Here is a 20,410-nt window from a genome sequence, read left to right on the forward strand (position 1 = left end):
ACAAGATGGGAAGATGTAAACAGTTGGAGGTTCATACCATTTTTCAAGTTCTTTATTAATGTGAATGTGTTATGTTATTCTGATTAGGAACTTAAGTGAATAAATCGTTTTCGAATTTGTAAACAAATAATTGCTTACAAATTCATAAAACTTTCCACCATAGTGAACTCCGATCTGCATCATAAATGCATGAACATATTAAAGGGGTAAAAATGCAGGTACTAATTGTTAGCAATAAAGGGCAAGGTTAGCTCCAACTTGGAAATTTCATGGATATATCCAATTCTTAATTTATCATGAGCAATTGTAGAATGCAAAGAAAGACGAGACTTTGTTTCATCTTCATCCATTTTCTTTATAATATGTTTAATGAAAAAATTTTAGAGAGACCAACACAAACATAACACGATCTTGAATGGCAAAGAAACCGCTCAAAGATAATTTAGCAAAATTTTACAATTTGCAACCCCATCTATATGTGAAATCCAAGCATCTTCGTGACTTCTAATTTGTTTGCTTGTTCTGACAATTAACTTAATTTTTAGGTAATCACAAATTAGAAACTTCTTTAATTACATTACAAGCTAATACTGATGCTGCACTCAGATTTTCAGTGTATGACAAAGTTGATGCTGCACTTTAAGAATTGCAATTAGGATATGAAGCTCCACTTTGTTTTACCATTTAATCATACACTTGGAATTGAATCCTGCTTATGTTGATGCTTCATTCATTCATGTGTGATGAATATGAGACTCAATTCTTTGTTCTTTTGAACGTTTGGATTATAATGGCACAAGTCTTTACTATGAATGCACAATTGTTGAGGTATAGACAACAACAAAGGAGACAACGGGAAAGAGCTAGTTTAGAGTAGAGGACATTTGTTAGACTTCACGTTAGGAGAGAGGAAATAAATCGTATCACGCGATTGAGTGATACTAACTATTTGTGGGAGCTGCGAATGGATAGGAATGCATTTGCAGTTTTATGTGATTTACTACAAATTTGTGGTGGGTTGGTAGATGATGGTCATGTTACAATAGAGGAGCAAGTAGCTACTTTTGTTAACATATTAGCCCACCACAATAAAAACAGGTCAATGCAAGTTAGATTCATTAGGTCTGGTGAAACTATTAGTCGGTATATCCGCAGAGTATTGTGTACGTTGCTCAATTTGCAAAACGTGTTGTTTGCAAAACCAACCCCTATCCCAGAGGATTGCACGGAATCGAGATGGAAATGCTTTAAGGTAAACATCATAGTAAAATCATTAATAACAAAAATATTTGTAGTTGGTAATTAATATAAGTTTTTCTTTTGTCTAGGGTTGCTTAGGAGCGCTAGATGGAACATACATAGAGGTCACTGTGCCTGAGGTCGATAGACCAAGATATAGAACAAGGAAGGGTCATATAACAACTAATGTGTTAGGTGTATGCACACATGACTTCAAATTTGTATATGTGTTATCCGGTTGGGAGGGATCATCTACTGATTTGAGAGTTCTTGGTGACGCTGTTACTAAAGCTAATGGCCTCAAGGTCCTAACCGGTAAGATAGACAAGTATCTAGTATTCTTCCTTACCTTTGTTGGCCAACAACTAAAATTTATAATCAACTAATATAGGTACATACTATTTGGTTGATTTCGGATATACGAATGGTGGGGGTTTTCTGGCACCGTATAGAGGCACTAGATACCATTTGCAAGAGTGGGAAGACAATTCACGTGCACCTAGGAATCATGAAGAATATTTTAATATGAAACGCTCACGTGCTAGGAATGTCATTAAGAGATGTTTTGGCCTCCTCAAAAGACGTTGGGCTATCTTGCGAAGTCCTTCCTACTATCCAATCAAGATTCAGGGACGAATGATCGCCGCATGTAGTTTACTTCATAATTTTATTAGAATGTATATGGCGGTTGATCCTAAGGAAAATGCAAGGCTTGCATTTGATGAATTGCCTATAGGGGAAGATTTACCAGAAATATTAGCCTACATTGAAACCGTTGAGTCAAGCCAGACATGGACTCAATGGAGGGATGATCTTGGAAGAGAAATATATGATAAGTGGAGAGGAAGGAGGACTTGAAAATTGGTTGACATGGTAGTTGTTGTAATTGTCTTTTATTGTTTGATGACATTTTACTGAGATGATTGCTGTAATTGTTTCTTATTGTTTGAAGACTATTGAGATGTTTGTTTTTTATTGCTCAAATTATCCGCAAGAAGAAAATATTAACAATAAAGTAAAAGACAAAGAATAAACATTTAGCAAAATAACTTGCAGCAAACTTTGCAATGGTCTTTTCATTTCTTCATATTGTAGAATCAAGCATATGAATATAAAAGACAAAAAAAAACGCTGGTTACAATGGCCTTTTCATTTCTTCGTTTTAGTCCCTTCTTACTTGCCGTAAGTTGTCTTACTAGCTAATACTGATGTTGCACCTATTTATGCTGCATCACTGATGCTTTCAGCCTACTGATGCTGCACCTACTGATGCTACATATGAAAACCAAAGAGTTGCAATACTGCCCAAAACAACACTGAAAAAAAAAACATATATATTGTTCACTAGATTACTTTTTCCACTAGGAAGTAATTTAGCTTTGTAAAAAGTTGTAGGCAGATATTAACTTAATTGCATCATGTTTGCTCCACTAACAATATGTTTCTTTGTTTTTCATATGTAATATTATGGCTTCTTTGATAGATTATAGGGCCACCTCACATAATTAGGATGTACTGCTTACCATCCTCGAGGAGATGGTAGTTGATGGTGTTAGGTGTGAGACCGGCAGATTTAAGGCTAGTACATTTGTAATGGTTGCCACCAACATGAGGGAGATGATTCCGGGCATTAATATAGAGCCAAAGCATATACAAAATAAGCTGAAGCATCTAAAAGAAAAGTATTCCTCTGCATATGACATGATGAATACCTCTGGATTTGGTTGGGATGACCAAAAAAAATGTGTTGTTGTGGATAGTGACGATGTACTTCAGCTGTGGGTGAAGGTACATTTTGTTTCTTATTCTTTTTCAATTAGTTGCTTTAAAAGTCATAACTTTGATTTCTTTGGGTTCTTATTGTAGAAACATCCTAATGCATCTTACAAACCAAATAAGCCATTTCCGTTGTATCCACGCTTGTGTACGGTGTTTGGGAGAGACCGAGCCACGAGTAGTATGGCTGAATCAGCAGCAGATGCAATCGAAAATATGAGATTGGAAAATGAGGATAGCGATGAGACATTCGAGATGCCTCCGACTTCACCTACCTCATCTCTTTCTATTGGTACATCCAGTGCATCTCAACCTATTAGGAAGAGGAAGAGGAAGAGGAAGAGGAAAAGGAATAAGAATGATGCTGATGTAAATATTGTAGCTGTTATCCGTGAAGGTTGGGATAAAGCAGTTACTGAAATGAAGAATTTAGGTGAAAGTTTTACTTTGAGAGAAGCAAAAGCCAGGTTACCTTCTCAGCTTCAGGCCATGGGTCTCCCATATGATCAGATGCTGAGAATTTCAATGAAATTAGTGAAAGATACTGATATGATGAGCATTTGGTGTACCCTGGATGACTTTCACAAGGCAGATTTCATTAAAATGTATATAGATGACATCTGAGCATTAGGGGGTTTACATCAACTTCTGGGGTTTAGTAAGACATTATCTTTTTTTTTTTCCTGAAGTTAGGATGAATGTTTAATTTGGGATTTCATGTTTAAGTTCTGGATATTTCATGTTTATTGCTTTAGCAAGATAATATCATTAAACTTATATATTTTTCATCCTTGAATGACAACCAATGCCATAGACATCCAATTGTCTCACAACTCAACTTATAATATACATATTGTTTGACACAATTTGCATTTCAATATGATAACGAAGAGATGAAAGCAGATTGTGTCAAAGATTCCAACATAGCCATTGCATCAATGGTTGTTCTACCACGCCAACCTCTTCATATGTAATTCATCCCATATACATAACCATATACATATTGTGGCTACATTGCCATGTGCCAAGTGCCAAGCCAATGGCATGCTCTCACCCTATTATTTTTTTAGATCACATAAAATTAATTGACGCATTATCCCACTAAATTAATTATATGAGCAACAAAGTACAAATACATGGCTCTTGTTTTCTGTTATACACGGTATGAAATATGAACACATCCAAGTATAGTGTACAAAATATATCATAGATAAGCCGTAGCAAGAAGAAGAAGAAAAAAAAAAATGTTCCGTCCTGTCCCAAACATTGTACCAAACAATAGACGGAATGGGGGTAAGTTAGTCATTTTAATGTTTGGGTTCCGTTCCGTCTTGCGCTTACCAAAAGTAAAACGGAACAACTCTCTTATTCTGTCCTGCGCATACCAAACATCACATGGAACCACTATTCTGTCCCATCCTGTCCCGTCCCATCCCGTCCCGTCCTGTCTCATTCCATCCCATCTGCGTACCAAACGGCCCCTCAAGGCTGAAAATCGTCACTACTCGCTGCAAAAGATACAAAATGATCCATCTTAGACACGAATTTTCCTTCTGTTTTCGGCAGAAGTTCACTTTCTTTGCCCTCATATACTACAGCCAATTCAATAACAGCAAGAAAACACAATTTGTTTGTCCATTTTTTAATGCAATCTACAATCATCAAGTATGTGCTCTTTCACATTAAGAAATGAACTTGTAACATTTTTATACCTTCCAGAATGAACTTAATTGCTACAATCGTAGAACAATTGAGAAGCAAGTGACTAATTGTAAAATCTACAAGCCACAACGAAAGTGTAATTTGACGAGTTTCGGGGTTTTTCATTTTCGAAAACCATGAATACCGAGACTAAAATTCTTAGCTATAGCAACCAAACGTTGGTGGTTTTCTGGGAATCATGAACCATTCGAATGAGTTCGTAGCTATAGCAATTAAAGTTTACGAAAGCTATACTGTATCAACTCCTAATCCTACTACTAGACGTCGCCTTATCGATTCTTGCAAATTTCATCTCTCTCTCTCTCTCTCTCGTTTTGTTGAATCTAGTCTAGTTTTTATTCCTGATTGTGTTTCGTTTTGGCGTAGGACTATGGAGGCGCCGAGGACCAAGAGAATAAGAGAGTGCAGCACGAGCAAGAGCATAAAACAGCTGATGGAGCTCCCCTAGTCAGGTGACCGTCTTTTGCTGCCATGCATGTACAAAATGCTGCTACTAGCAATGATGGAGATCCTCAAGTTGTGGTTCTGACCCACAGTAAAGATTGCTTCAGATTAATCACCTTCCCAACGTTGAACATGATATAACCGTTGGCTCATCGTGAGCAACCGAAAGTGATGATAATGAATTCTCCTCCAAAGTTTGCCTTGTGTTCGAGCAGGATATGACCTAATGTGTTCTTCTTGCGGTTTCCTTTTGTTTTTAAAGTCAGGGTCATTAGGAGGTTCATCATCATCTCGGTGAATTACCGTTTAGCCTCTGAAAGCCGTCTCGCCCGGCCTGCTCTTGCTTATGATGATAGGTTATTAGTGCGTTTGGATGAGTGTATTCACTTGGAATTTTGAAATATTTTAAAAGAGATTAAACATTTGATAAGCATTTAATTTATTTCCTTTCTGTCTTTCCTTTTCATATAACTTGTCACACATTAAGTTCTTACATCTATATGAGAATTGCAGATTAAGTTGAACTAAAGTCGATCAGTTTGTGATTATCACTTCGCATACCCAAAGAAAATATGAAGTCCTTGGCTTAACAAGGCACAAAAAAGAACTTAGCATAGATTTTACCTCTCTATGGCACAATCTCTTGATTAGATGCTCATCCCACTCGTGGCGCAAGTTTATAATCTAACAATAACATCATACTTATGAGGCTAAGCCCACCCTCTCCCCCTTAGTGTAAATAATAATATCGTTTGTTTAAAAAAAAAAAAAAATAACATCATACAATCTTTCTGTTGGTTTGAGCCCACAGTGGTACGCCTGAAAATATATAACAAATAACTCCACCATCAAATGTATCTAAGAAGGTTGTACATATATCACATGTACTACCGATTTCATGTGGAATATAATTTTCTCTGAAATTTGTAAAAGGAGAAAAGATAGGAGTCTTACAAGATAAGTAAACCAAGAAAAGAAAGACAACACATCAAATGTGAGATTATACTTGATCTTTTCTTTTGTGAGAATGTGATTCTTACTTGTCTTCGTAGTTGTTAACTTTCTCATTTGTTATCAATCAGGCACATTTGATGAAAGTGTGTCTTCCTCAAAAGAAGAAAATCAAACCGTATACATGATGGGAAAGCAAAGAAGGCTCCATTATCAAATGTATCCAAGAAGGTTGTATATATGTAACATTTACCACCAATTTCACGTGAAATATAATTTTCTCTAAAATTTGTAAAAAGAGATATGATATGGTCTCACTTTTATTACAAGTAGACCAAAGAAAAAATAGACAACACATCAAAGGTGAGTTTATACTTTGTTTTTTCTTTTTTTTCTTTTGTAAGAATGAGATTCTTACTTGTCTTCATAGTTGTTCAAGTTTCTCATTGATTATCAATTATGCACGATTGATGAAAGTGTGTCTTTCTCAAAAGAAGAAAATTAAACCAGCAAAGAAGGCACCACTATCAACGTATCCAAGAAGGTTGTACATATATAACATCTACCACCAATTTCACGTGGAATATAATTTTCTCTAGATTTTGTGAAAAGAGAAAAGATAGAGTCTTACTTGTCTTACAAGTAGACCAAAAAAAAAGAAAAAAAAAAAAAGAAGAAGAAAGACAACACATCAAAGGTGGGATTATACTTTGGTCCTTTTCTTATGTGAAAATGCGATTCTTACTTGTTTTCGTAATTGTCCAAGTATCTCATCTCACGTCAGAATGAAATTCTTCCTAGCCTCTTTAAATTTCTCTCCAATTTTCTCATTTGATTTCATTTTCTTTTCATCTTCCAAATCTTGTAATCATTTTGGAGGCTTATATTTTCAAAATCGTTGATATTTTGGATTGCAGGTTCTTCCTTGTCAGATCTGGACTTTGGTTTGTTTTCGTTCTTGGATCTTGTTTTGTTTGGTAGGAAGCGATTTGGTTCTCAGCTTTTGTTTTTATTTATTTTTTTTAAAACCAAAATGGTTATCAACTAGGACTCGTGCAAAGCGTTTAAGTTAGGTCATTTATTTTAGGATTCATTAGATATTGGTCCTGAAAAATCATGATTTCTAAATATAAACCCACATATAATTAAAAATCCAACAAAAATCCAAAAGTCAAATAAACTGCCACATAAGAATATAAGTAACCTACTAATACAAATTATTTACAATTTTTGCCACAACCCACACTTGAAAATTAGCTTCAATCAAGGGCCTTAAAATCTAATTAATCATCCTGACGTTTTTTCTATTTATTTATTTTTAATTTCTACAACAATCTAGTGCATTACTTTAAATAATGACTACATTATTATTCGGTGTAATTATTCTCCTTATATATAATAGTTAAACGTCCCTACTTTACCTATATAAATAATATCGCCCTATAGTCTGTCATTTACCTACAGTATATAAACAAAATATTCTCATATTTCTTTTGGCAATTTACCTATGATATATGCAAATAATATTCTCATGTTTTGTTGGCATTTTTCCTAAATTATGCAAGTAGGTAAATTAATATAATAGTAGGTAAAATATGCAAGCAGGTAAATTTCAATAATAGTAGGTAAAATATGCAAGCAGGTAAATTTCAATAATAGTAGGTAAATTATGCACACGTGATTTACCTACATTTTTTATGTGAATCAAATATCTAGACTGTATATGTAAATAATTTACCTATAGTTGGTTCTTTTCTTTTTCTTTGTCCTAAAATTACTTTACCTGCAATTTTTATCTCCTTTAATTTATATATTTTTACTTAAACAACAATTTTTTTTATATATTTTAAAGTACAATAATTTACCTATATATAATATGGACACGTTGTAATGGTAAATTGGAATTCGAGAGCCAAACTAACCAACAAATCCCTACATTTATATGCAAAATATTATTTTTGTAAAATCATTAATTCTCCTTTACAATTTACATAGAATTAATTGTGTACATTAAACATTCAATAAGGGTGTTTTAGGCATCCGAAAAATTTTAAATGGGTAAATCAAACATAATTAATGAATTTGCTTATGTGGAGTCTAGTCAATGGGTTTTATTTGAGCAAAAAAATTACGTCGGATTTTATGTGGAGAAAATTAAGTTCCAGGAGCTCAAGTCATATTTTCAGTTTATTTTATCCCCCTTCAGGCACGCTGTCTTTAGAAAGCTGAAAATCTTTGGTCTACAGTAGTTAGTTGAACTGGTTCATTGCATATAGAGAAAAACATTGGGTTCTGAAAGATTGGCAGGCTGGTAGGTTATGTTGGGTACTTTATTCTTTAACCTATTTTTGCATTCTGTTTTTCGCCGGTGAGAATTCTGGTGGTGGTGAAGAGGTTGGGCTGTTGGAACTGAAAAGAGGAAGGACGTGCATGTAGAAGAAAGACGAAAGACCATAGTTTCTGATTTTAAATTAAGAAATATTTGCTTCTTGTTTTTTCTTTCCACTTATGCGCCATTAACATAAAATCTCGTTGAATAAATGTACAGATTGAGCATGGCAGCTACAATTGTTCCTGCAGTTCTTAATCGTAGAAACTATGACAGTTGGAGTTCTCGGGTTAAAAGCTACTTGGTGGCCAATGGTCTTTGGGGAGTTGTCAAAGGCACCCATGACCAGTCAGGGGATTGGAGGTCGATGAATGACAGTGCCTTACATGCAATCCAGATTTCTTGCGGGGATGAAATGTTTAAATATATAAAGGACGAAACCAGGGCCGATAAAGCATGGGAGTTGTTAAAACCTTCGAGACCAGGATATGATCGATATAGTCGACGACAAGTTACAATAGGTATCTGCACACTGAATAAAGTTAAGGTTCTACAGTAAAACCAGTTAGCAAAATAAGGAGTAGCTCAACCTCTTATAAGCCCTTAAAAGATTTCACATTTTACGAATGTAGGAAGAAGATTTGTATGCATAGGAATTTGTACTATTTATACGCATAGGAATTTGTTAGGAATTGAATGACATCTATCATCTAAACATCAAGATTTTCATTATCAGATTCGAGGCCAATTCGTCAAGCAATGGAAGAAGAGCGCACTATAGGGATACATGGACGAGAGTTGGCAATGGAAGAAGGGCGCACTGGAGGTATATGTGTATATACCTTGATCCTAACAAATTGAGACTTGGATATAATTTTTATTTAATGATATCAACTTAGGGCCAACACCACACCTAGTAATAGGTGCTTAGTTAAGTTGAAGACACTATCGATGATTAGAGGTACAATCTCTCTTATATAGATCATATAACCTTTTCTGTTCCCGTATTTTTAATTATTCTGGTTTGTCCATTAGGTGGAAATGTAGGACTGCTACTAACAGCCTTATTTATCCATTCTCTTTTACTTCATCTACCGTAAAATTTCCCATTTGTCTTCAAATTATATTTAATTATTTTCATTCAAGTATGGGAAAGTTAGTAATTGACAAACATGGCAGGACATGGTGAGAGCAATGCCAACAATATCTGTAAAACTTTCATCAAATATGTGGAGTCTAAAGATTGGGATAATGCGATCAAGTTTCTTGGCGAACATCCCGGGCTGGGAAGTGCAAGAACTTCATCTAACGGCACAGCTCTTCACAAGGCAGTCCAGCCGTTTAACAAGTGCAGCGTGCCCAATATAGAACAGTTGGTGGAGTTAATGAAAAGGGAAGACTTGGAAATACAAGACTCTAAAGGTTATACAGCTCTTTATTATTTAGTAGAAGAAAGTCCAGAAAGGGTTGAAGTAGCCAAACGCATGATTGCAAAGAACGACAAATTACTTACCATTTTACCAAATCAGCAGTCTCTTGTTGTCCGCGCTGAGAGGCAGGAAGAAGGGGAAAGAATGGCTCGCTATCTCTATTCCCTCACTCCACGCGAAACACTAAGCGTTACAAATGGCGCTCACCTTATTTCTCTCGGTTTTCGTCTCAAGAGATTTGGTACAATTTTTCTCTGCATACTTGCAATATATAATGGTCGACTTTCAAACATGACCGATTATTAATGTCAATCTTTTCCCGTGTGATTTTTTTTTGTTACAATTTTTTTTTGCAGACTTACAATATTCTTTTGTTCACACTTCTATTATATATAGATATTGCGTGGGAGTTGATTCAATATTATCCACAATTGGCCGGGACTAGCAACTTCATAGGGAACCTTCCCTTAGCAACATTGGCCAGTAACCGTTTAGCATTCTTAAGTGGATGCCGGCTCAACTTATGGGAAAAATTGATCTATTACGGTTAGTCCAAATTACAATATTGCCCTTTATTTTATCGTCATATTTTACGTAACTGCAATATTCTAAAAGAAAAAACATGATATAAGTTCAATTTATGATTCACTATTAGGAATAGTCCACTTATGTAAAATACTCCACTTCACCGAGGAAGCCAATGAAGTGACATTTTCCGGCTAAAGAATCAAAGACTCATTACCAACTGAAACTTAGGATAGAACTAGTTGAAAGAGGCGAACTTGCTATTAACCAAATTGTCAAGACTCCTAAACCGAGACTTATGATAGATAACTCGTTGAAAGAGGAGAACTTGCTGTTAACCAACCTATCAAGACTCTTAAACCAAGTTAATTCTACTGACACCTGTGTTATTAAACCAAGTTTGTTCTCGGAGCTATCCAACGACTTAAATTTCATAAAACTATGGTGCAACACTGGGTCCAAACAGAGCACCAATTTCATAAACCTATTGCGAATGGTACTTATGTACATTTATGGATGCACTTCCTTATTCACCCAATTGTAAATATATATATATATATATATATATATATATATATATTGTCATTGTAAATGATGATTTTCATCATAGAAATATTTTGTTCATGTTTTTAGTCATTATCGAAGGGTCATATCCATAAAGCATCAATCAAATTTAAAAATTGTTTAGTCATTCATATATATAAAATGAATTAACAATTTGATAACAATTAACAACTCATGTTACTTAAGTATTCAATTAGAAGTAATGCATGAGTACGTAATTACATACAAATCTTGCTTCAGAAGAATATTTTTTTGAATTCAGATTGAGCTTGTGTTCTTACCTTGATAGGTATACGCATAAAACCTCTTCCTCCCACATCCAAAAGTGACCAGAGTGATCTAAGGCCTATCTCAAAGCAAAAAGAGAATCGAAGGCATCTCTTTTTCTCAGGTATTTTACTTGTCTGCAATGCAATTTGGTTTTTGTTAATGCCATAGTAAATTGTTCGATAATGCGACTACAAAAATATATGAACATCTCATTACATATTTCCTACTTAGGGTTATAAATAAGTCGAGCCAAACAAATATTAAACTGCTCGAGATTGGTTTATTTAACTTTTTAGAGCTCAAGTTAGAGTTAGACTTTCTTCTTGTTCGAGCTGAGCTAGAGTGCGCTTAAAAAACTCAAGCTTGATAACAAGTTCAAGCTGGTTTGAAACATTTACTATTCTAAGTTGGCCCAGTCTTGTAACAAAAATTCGCAACTTGACAATGCATTTTAATAAAATAATCTATAAACACAACGAGAATTGTTATTGACACTCTAAAATTTTCATTTGCACTCCAAACTTTCTATATTTAGAAAGAAAAATACACTTGTGAGAAGTGTCAAATGAGATTTTTAAAATGCCAATAATAGTTTCCAACACAAGGGAATAACACAAGATTTCCAAACATATACTTTGAGATAGTCATATAAACGTGTTTTTCTTTTGATTATTGGAGACCAGTAAGAGGCCAAATTAGCACGCCTGTAGTTTCTTTAAAAACTCAAGAAGACGAGGGGACATGATATCGATCTCTGCATTAAAAAGAAGTGAAACTGAAAATAGTCAATCTAATTTAGAAAAACAAAAAAGCAAACATAAATCTTCAAAAGTAAAATCTCGATCATGTTAACCCCCAGGGGTTGGTCAAGTGGAAACTGAACAAAGGTTTAGAACGCCCAATCGGCTAACCCAAGTTTGAACTCCCATAAATGCACTTATTGGGCCAGCAGTTCTGATTTTGCGTACATTTGACATGAGGGCTAAAAGTACAATGCCGCCTCATATGGTATCAGGGGTTTATAGGAAGGGGAACTAGACCATAATTAATGTATGGTGGAGATATACAAACTTTTTTAATAGAACCCAATTCAAGTTGTCTTGTAAAAAATATGAGCTCTTATAAGTCGAACATACCATTGTTCAAGCTTGACTTGTTTCTTATCGAACGCATATAAGCATAACTTAATTTTCTCATGAGCCAAGCTATGACAAGCGAACATGAGCCAAGCCCAATACAGTCTCAAACTGTTTGAACAGTTATACAATCTATTCCTATTGATGCAATATATTCACATCTTTGTTCCACTTTTTATATGAATTATACGTTCACACATGTGCTCCATTGTTTACAACTCAGTACCTTTGCTTTTTTGACGTATGTGGTAGACTTGTACCACTTCTTCAATAGAGGTAGGCACCACTAATATAAGTGGTTTTTATTGAAGAGGTGGTACAAATGTGAAATAAAAATGTGATAAGTGTAACATTTTTATAAGAAAAGAGAACAAAGTAATACACATAGGTGAGTACAAAAAAAAAACCAATATAGTACGAAGAATGACCCATTTATGTTAAATTAAATGTTTTGAAATTAAAGATTTGGCCCTTGATGATTGTGGAAGATTCCTCCCTAAAAAGAGAAGTGGCTTCCTCTTGTGTGTGTTTTTGGTAGGTATATGTATGTATCTAATAACCAATATTTGTTGGCCATCAAATTGGACTTGTAATGCAGTAATGGGTTTATACCGAGGGCTACTGACGAATCTCCAAAAACTTTTGGGTAGGCCACACATTCATATGGTTAATTGATTTTTCCTTTATTGTTTTATTAGCAGTCAATATTATTTTAAAATTATTGTAATTTTATATTTGTTTTCTTGAATGAACTTAGGAATCAATCGTGTATATGAGATGAAATTGATGCATGAACGGGTCCAGCAGTTTCTACCTCTCATGTGTAAAGCCAAAAAAACTAGAGGTGAAATTTTACCCTTACAAGCAGCACTGCGTATTGCAGTAGAACGAGGGCATGTGGAGTATATTACTCATTTCTGCATAAATGAGTTAAATGATGAGTCATATCCTATACATGTAGAGCAAATTGAGAACGAAAAACATCAGAGCTTGTTCCAAATTGCCGCTGAATGTCGTCACCACAAAGTTTATAATCTTATATATGTCTTCTATGAGTTGCTTCGAGATCAATATGGCCCAAATCGATCCGATCGACCACAGATCATAATGAGGCGGACAGATTACTATCGCAATAATATGCTACATACCGTAGCGAGTATTACCTCATTCTCACAAATTGATCACATTCGAGGTGCAGCTTTGCAAATGCAAAGAGAACTACAATGGTTCAAGGTATCTATCTATGCTTATATTTATGAAATATGTAGTTTATACATATTTTTGTGACTATATATTTACTCTCATTTTCTTCCACTCCCCTTCCTTATTTTGTTATTTTATTTATTCAAATATAGAAGAAAGAAAGAGAATGCATAATTTACTTCGTTTAGAAATAATCATGTAACTGCATACTAAACTATCATCTTATATAGCTTAATTAATGATTTGGGGTTATGTGGTGTCTCAAAGACCAAATGTTCTTTATACTCCCAAAAAACAAAAAAAAAAAACAAAAATTCTAGTCACTTCCCTAAAAATCTTTGTCGCCGAAAATGCAGGAGGTGGAGAGTGTTACAGATCCCAATGATTGTGAATCTATAAACGATGATTATATGACACCGCGAGAAGTATTTACGGAGAGCCACAAAGCAATGGGGAAAGAGGCAGAAAAGTCAATGAAGGAAATAGCAACTTCTTGTACAGTCGTGGGTTCTCTCATTATCACCATGATGTTTGCTGCAGCATTCACAGTTCCTGGTGGAAATGATGAAAAGACAGGTCTTCCTACATTCTTAACTAAAAACATATTTATAGTTTCAGATGCAATCTCGCTTTTTTCTTCAACAACTTCAGTTATCATGTTTCTCGGCATTCTCACGTCACGTTATTTTGAAGATGATTTTCTCAAATCCTTGCCCACAAAAATGATAATAGGCCTTTTTGCTCTCTTTTTGTCTATCGTTACCATGATGATCGTCTTTTCTTGCACCCTTTACATTATGCTTGACAGGAAATCAACGATTGTTATTCCAAGCATTTTGCTTGCTAGTGTTCCAGTTGCCTCTTTCATCTGGATGCAATTTCCGTTGTTTGTTGAGTTATTCATTTCTACTTTTGGACAAGGAATATTTGATAGGAAGCAGAAAAATTTGTTTTGAAGTCCTATGTTATCTTTCGTTTGGTTTGGGTTTGCTACTTTGTAAGAAACTTGTAAGGAGAATATGATGTACGCGCGTTCTATTTGGCCAATTATGTATGTGTTTTTCTTTGGTTAATAATGTATGTTCTTCGACCTTAAAAGAAATTCCAACTTCAATTTATAATTTTGTTTTCTTTTTTAGTGAATTACTATTTTGAGTTAGTTACTAAAACAAGCTCTCGCAATAGGCTCTATTTTTCGGTCAATAAAATGAATTCATTGAAGCACCCCCAAATGGGGGGAAAGTACAACTATGTTTTCTCAAGCAGGAAAAAAAAAATAACCCAGCAAGTAGAGGCTAACAAAACTAAGCCATATATGCATATACAAAAGGAGGGCAGTAAAGGCACTGCCGAGCCATAACAATTAAAATACGAGAGGACATGGTAATCCATCGCGTGATATAAGGAAAACAACCATAACAATCAAAATCTTAGGATAGTGAGAATGAGAAAAAACTACATGATATCTACCTTGACGACAAAAGTAAAAAGTGTTTTAGAATGAATCCCACATTAATGGGAGGAGTGACATTGTATGAACCTATAAGTAAGTAAGACTACTTCTCATGTTTATGATAGAACCTCAACTTTCTTCATGATATTATAACATTTTGGCTCGCGTGTGAAGCCCAATGGCCACACGTGCTCCGCGCTGTCCAATTTTCTGTTGTCCACGTTTTTTGCTTGAAAATTTGCCACACGTGAGAGGCGTGTGAGGATGTGAAGGCAAAAGAGTTTTACGTCGGTGGATTCTAACATCAAGTGGTCCTAATCATGATGCGATAGGCGCTAGTCGAGTGGCGGGTTAAGGCCTAACTCCTATGTGCCTAGACTGGGTCTAGGTAGACTAGGGAAATTTAAGTAAATTTATTATATATCATATGATAAATGCTTATTTACACATAAAAAATTATACTTGCATTGAGCATAGCTTTATTATTTAACATATATCATACAAAAATATTTGAATTTTTGCTTTAGCATTTTAGTGAATTTGATGGTATGAGATGAAGGTTCAAGTGATTCTGAGTACGTTGTGCTTTACAAAATATTATTCAGATTACGAGTGCGTTGTTCTTTACGAAATAGTATTCAAAAGTCGTATATGTATAATGATTTTTTTTTTAAAATAATTGTGTTAAACATATGGGTTGAGTAATACACCATCTCTTTATTAATTAAAATGCTAAGTGGCGCAACTTGATCGGACAACAATTAAAAAAAAAAAAAAAATTGGGAGTTGGTCAAGTGGGAAATGGAGAGAGAAAGTCTCTTCTTCTTTGGAACCAAGGTTCAAGAATAGTGTTAGGACCCGTTTCTGATTTTATGATATTTTAATACTAAAAAGGTAAAATGACCAAAATGCCTCTAGAGGTGAGAATGTTGACTTTCGTTAACCTCGTGTCGTGACACTTATGACCTAGTATTTTAATGTATTCTTATAGTACTTGATGTTATGAACACGTGAACGCAAGCAGAATCGAATTCGAAGTGATGATAATGAATTCGCCTTCGAAATTTTGTCTTGTGTTCGATCGAGCAGGATATGACCTAGTGTCTTCTTCTTGCGGTTTGCTTTGTTTTTAAAAGTGAGGATCATTAGGACCTTCAACCCTTTTATTCAATCCTCTTACAGGAGACTCTAAATATTCCGCCGCCGTGTAAAGTATATGATGAAGAGCTTAAGTATGAGTGGTATGGTATGGGATTCGACCCATTACTAGCACTCGCAGGAGACTCTATATTAAGGGTACAAGTTAGCAATATAATTAGCAAGTTTGTTAGTAGTTGGTTAGAGTTATTAGGCTTTCTAGTATAAAAACTGAGTGTGTAATCTTAATTCTTTTAAGTCAATATACAAGTCTCATATTTCTCTCTAGTTCAGCTTTCTCAATTACTCTTTCTTCTCCATTTTCTCTTCAATTCTCAAATATTTCAATGTAGTTAACACTCTAAAAATCATACTCTTCTTTGTTTCGTGGGTACTTACCGTACTTTGAGTTAATCTGTCGTAGGTGTTTGGGAGCATGGCATATTTTTCAAAGAGCACTAGTGTACTACTACTCTAAATTTGAACGTATTGTCTTCTTTTTCGATCTAAACCGTGGTAACATTAGAATTGTACAAGCTGGAACTTTGAACGGGAATTGCAATGTTATCCACTCGACATATTCAGTTATACGGTAAGCTTGAATCCTCTTCGTAAGTATGGTAATTTAATTGAAGCAGATGCAGGCCAGAGAAATCTCTTTGACATGGGAAAGTTACAGAAGTCTACTAGTGTGCCGCGGTATTTCAGGGAAGTTGGTGAGCAAGAGAAGCAGCACTGCAAGAAAAAACAGTTTTCGCAACGAAACATTTGGCCACTGAAGTAGGATTTCGACCCCAAAGGTATAGAAGGCATGTCAGTTGGCAGACTGAGAAGTAGAACAAGGGTTAACTGATAAGTAACTTCACTTGAATCTTTGGTTAACTACATGTACTTAATTACCATGTATCTTGCTTTTACTGCTCTTTGTTTGTGTTGATCTCACTTCTCCGATCATCCTCCATTAAAATCATTGTTTTCTCTTAACTAAATATTATGACTTTTCTCTAGCAACTTTCCAGAATCCAAAATGCTTGAATTTGATTACGCATAGGTAATCTTTATCTAAATTAAATCTGTAAGAACTTTCATGATAGTGTTGCCATTAATTAATTGAAAAATGTATAACATCTTTGCACTAATGTTTTGTAACTAATTCCATCATTGTGTAAATGCATTTTCGTTCCTTGTGGGAAAAGAACAGCTCGCACTGTTTTCATATTACTTTATGATTGTTATCAATCGGGCATGGTTGATGAAAGTGTGTTTTCCTCAGAAGAAGAAAATCAAACTTTATATCTGATGGGGAATGCAAATAAGGCTCCACTATTAAATGCATCCAAGAAGGCTGTACATACGTCAAGTCATTCACATCTACCACCAATTTGTAAAAACAGAAAAGATACAAGTCTTACTTGTCTTACAAATAGATCAAAAAAAAAAAAAAAAAGGATAACACATCAGATGTGAGATTATACTTTGGTCTTCTTCTTTTGTGAGAATGAGATTCTTTTATGTCTTCATAGTTCTTTTAAGTTTTTCATCAATTATCAATCAAGGAAGGTTGATGAGAGTGTGTTTTCCTCACAAAAAGAAGAAAATCAAACAATATACATTATGGGGAAAGCAAAGAAGGTTCCACTATTGAATGTATCCAAGAAGACTATTCTTGTATAACATCTACCACCGATTTTAAGAGGGATATGATTTTCTCTAGAATTTGTAAAAGTGAAAAGATACGAGTTTTACTTGTCTTACAAGTAGACCAAAAAAAAGAGAGCACATCAAATGTTAGATTATACTTTGGTCTTTTTCTTTTGTAAAAATGCGATTCTTACTTGTCTTCATAGTTGTTCAATTTTCTCATTTGTTATCAATTAGGTACGACTGATGAAAGTGTGTCCTTCTCAGACGAAAAAAAAATTAAACCGTATACATGATAGGGAAAGCTAAAAAAGCTCCACTATCAAATGTATCCAAGAAGGTTGTACATATTTAACATCTACCACAAATTTCATGTGGAATAAAATTTCCTCTAGAATTTGTAAAAAGAGAACAAGTAGAGTCTTACTTGTCTTACAAGTAGACCAGACAAAAAAATAAGACCACATCAAAAGGTGGGATTATACTTTGGTCTTTTTTCTTTCGTGAAAATGCGATTCTTACTTGTCTTCGTAATTGTTCAAATTTCTCATCTCACGTCGGAATGAGATTCTTCGAAGTCTCTTTAAATTTCTCTCCATTTTTCTCGTTTGATTTCATTTTCATTTCATCTTCCAAATCTTGTAATCATTTTGGGGACTTACACTTTCCAATTTGTTGATACCTTGGATTGCAGGTTCTTCCTTGTCAGATCGGAACTTGGGTTTGTTTTCGTTCTTGGATCTTGTTGCTTCCCCTTTGGTTACCCTTTGTTGAAAATCAGGTAAAAGGTGATCCAGTTGAGTTGCAAGTTAAAAATTCGAAATATAAACACACATACTATGATTTCTTCTCTTGTTCTTAGCTTACTAAAATCAGTGTCGTATCCATATCTTGAATATTTGTGTTTTCGTGAATCCGCGTCTCCCATCATATCTTATTGATGTATATAGAAACGTTTCCGTGCTTAACAGTGTTGAAATTTATTTGTTATTATTTTGTTAGTGAGCTTTATTTTTCAGTTTGAATATATTTTTTCCCTTCAGCTCTGCCTCTGCAGTCTTTAGAAACTCATAAGCTGAAAATCTTTGATCTACAGTAGTTACTTGAACTGGTTATGAAATATTGGTAGGCTAGTTGGTGATGTTGGGCACTTTATTAATCTAAAAACCTATCGTTGCATTCTGTTTTTCGCTGGCGAGAATAAATTTTTTTTCTTTCACATATGCTTGATTAACATAAAATCTCGTTGAATAAATGGACAGATAGAGCATGGTAGCTAAAGTTGTTCCTACACTTTTTAACTGCAAAAACTATGACATTTGGACTTCTCGGATTAAGAAATACTTGGCGGCCGAAAATCTTTGGGACATTGTCGAAGGCACCTATAAACCTCCTATATGAGAAGATGGTGAAACTGACCATGAGGCTTGGAGGAAGAAGAATGACAAGGCCTTATGTGCAATCCAGAATCCTTGAGAGGACGATACGTATATATTTATAAAGGACAAATCCAAGGCCAAACAAGCATGGGATACTTTGTATGTAGTTTCGGAACTATATAAAGCACGAACATCAGATAATCCATATAAGCCGCAACCATCGGATGAAATAGGTACATACTGAAGAAAGTTGAAATTACATCATAAAACCAATTGACAATGTGGGGAGTAGTTCAATCTCTTATAAGATCTTGCAAGGTTTCTCCTTTCACTAATGTTGGACTCTTTTATTTTCACATTCTTATATACATGAAAAGTTGAAGGAAAAAAGAAAGGGAATTGTTATTGGCACTCCAAAAATCTCATTCTACACTCCAAACTTTCTATATTTGGAAAGAAAAATATACTTGTAAGGAGTGTAGAATGAGATTTTTGGAGTAACAATAACACTTTCCAAAAGAAAAGCTGATAAAAGAGAATGAATTTTTATGGATTAAAGTATTCTCATAATTAATTACTCGAAAGTGTGGCGTATCAAAGTGTGCGCACAACAATAACTATATTTACATATAAAAGTTTGTACGAAGGGAGAAGAAAAGGAAAATTAGGAGGTGGAATGGCATCTATCATCGAAACATAAAGATTTTCAGTTTCAGATACGAGGACAATTGATGAAGCGTAAACTCCGACTCCGACTCCGACTGATCGTGATGCTAGGCCAGAGTTGGCAATGGAAGAAGGGCGCATTGGAGGTATATATATATATATATGTACATGCCTTGATCCTAACAAATTAAGACTTGTATATAATTCTATTTAATGATATAAATTTTAGGCTCAATATAGCTTACCACTAATATCATCGATACTGTCTTTAACTTTATTAAGCACATATTACTAAGTGTAGAATTTTATCACAAAATAACTCAATAATTTTAATATTATAGAATCTCTCTTATATAAATCACATAATCTTTTTCTCCTCCCGTATTTTTAATTATTTTGCTTTTGTCCATTATGTAGAAATGCAGGACTGCTAATAACAGCTTTATTAATAATCCATTCTCTTTTAATTCATCTGCCGTAGAATTTCCCTTTTGTCTTCAAATTGTATTTAACTATAGAGTTATATACCCAAATTCATATATAAA

General features: G+C 34.5%; 1 protein-coding gene across 1 annotated transcript; it reads left to right on the plus strand.

The window, feature by feature from the left end:
* The first annotated feature begins 212 nt into the window (after positions 1 to 212).
* LOC137739409 (protein ALP1-like) lies at positions 213 to 2,097 on the plus strand. Its single transcript, XM_068478977.1, has 3 exons — positions 213 to 218; positions 1,329 to 1,554; positions 1,631 to 2,097. Exons 1-3 carry the CDS (start codon positions 213 to 215, stop codon positions 2,095 to 2,097), a joined length of 699 nt encoding a protein of 232 aa, XP_068335078.1.
* The last annotated feature ends 18,313 nt before the right edge of the window (positions 2,098 to 20,410 follow it).

The sequence above is a fragment of the Pyrus communis genome, chromosome 7 (assembly GCF_963583255.1).
Source record: "Pyrus communis chromosome 7, drPyrComm1.1, whole genome shotgun sequence".
Lineage (NCBI taxonomy): Eukaryota > Viridiplantae > Streptophyta > Magnoliopsida > Rosales > Rosaceae > Pyrus > Pyrus communis.

What these genes read in the sequence shown, in the direction of transcription:
- LOC137739409 (XM_068478977.1), top strand. An exon ending in TGGCCTCAAGGTCCTAACCG is followed by an intron (nt 1,555 to 1,630) that starts GTAAGATAGACA and finishes CAACTAATATAG; the next exon opens with GTACATACTATTTGGTTGAT.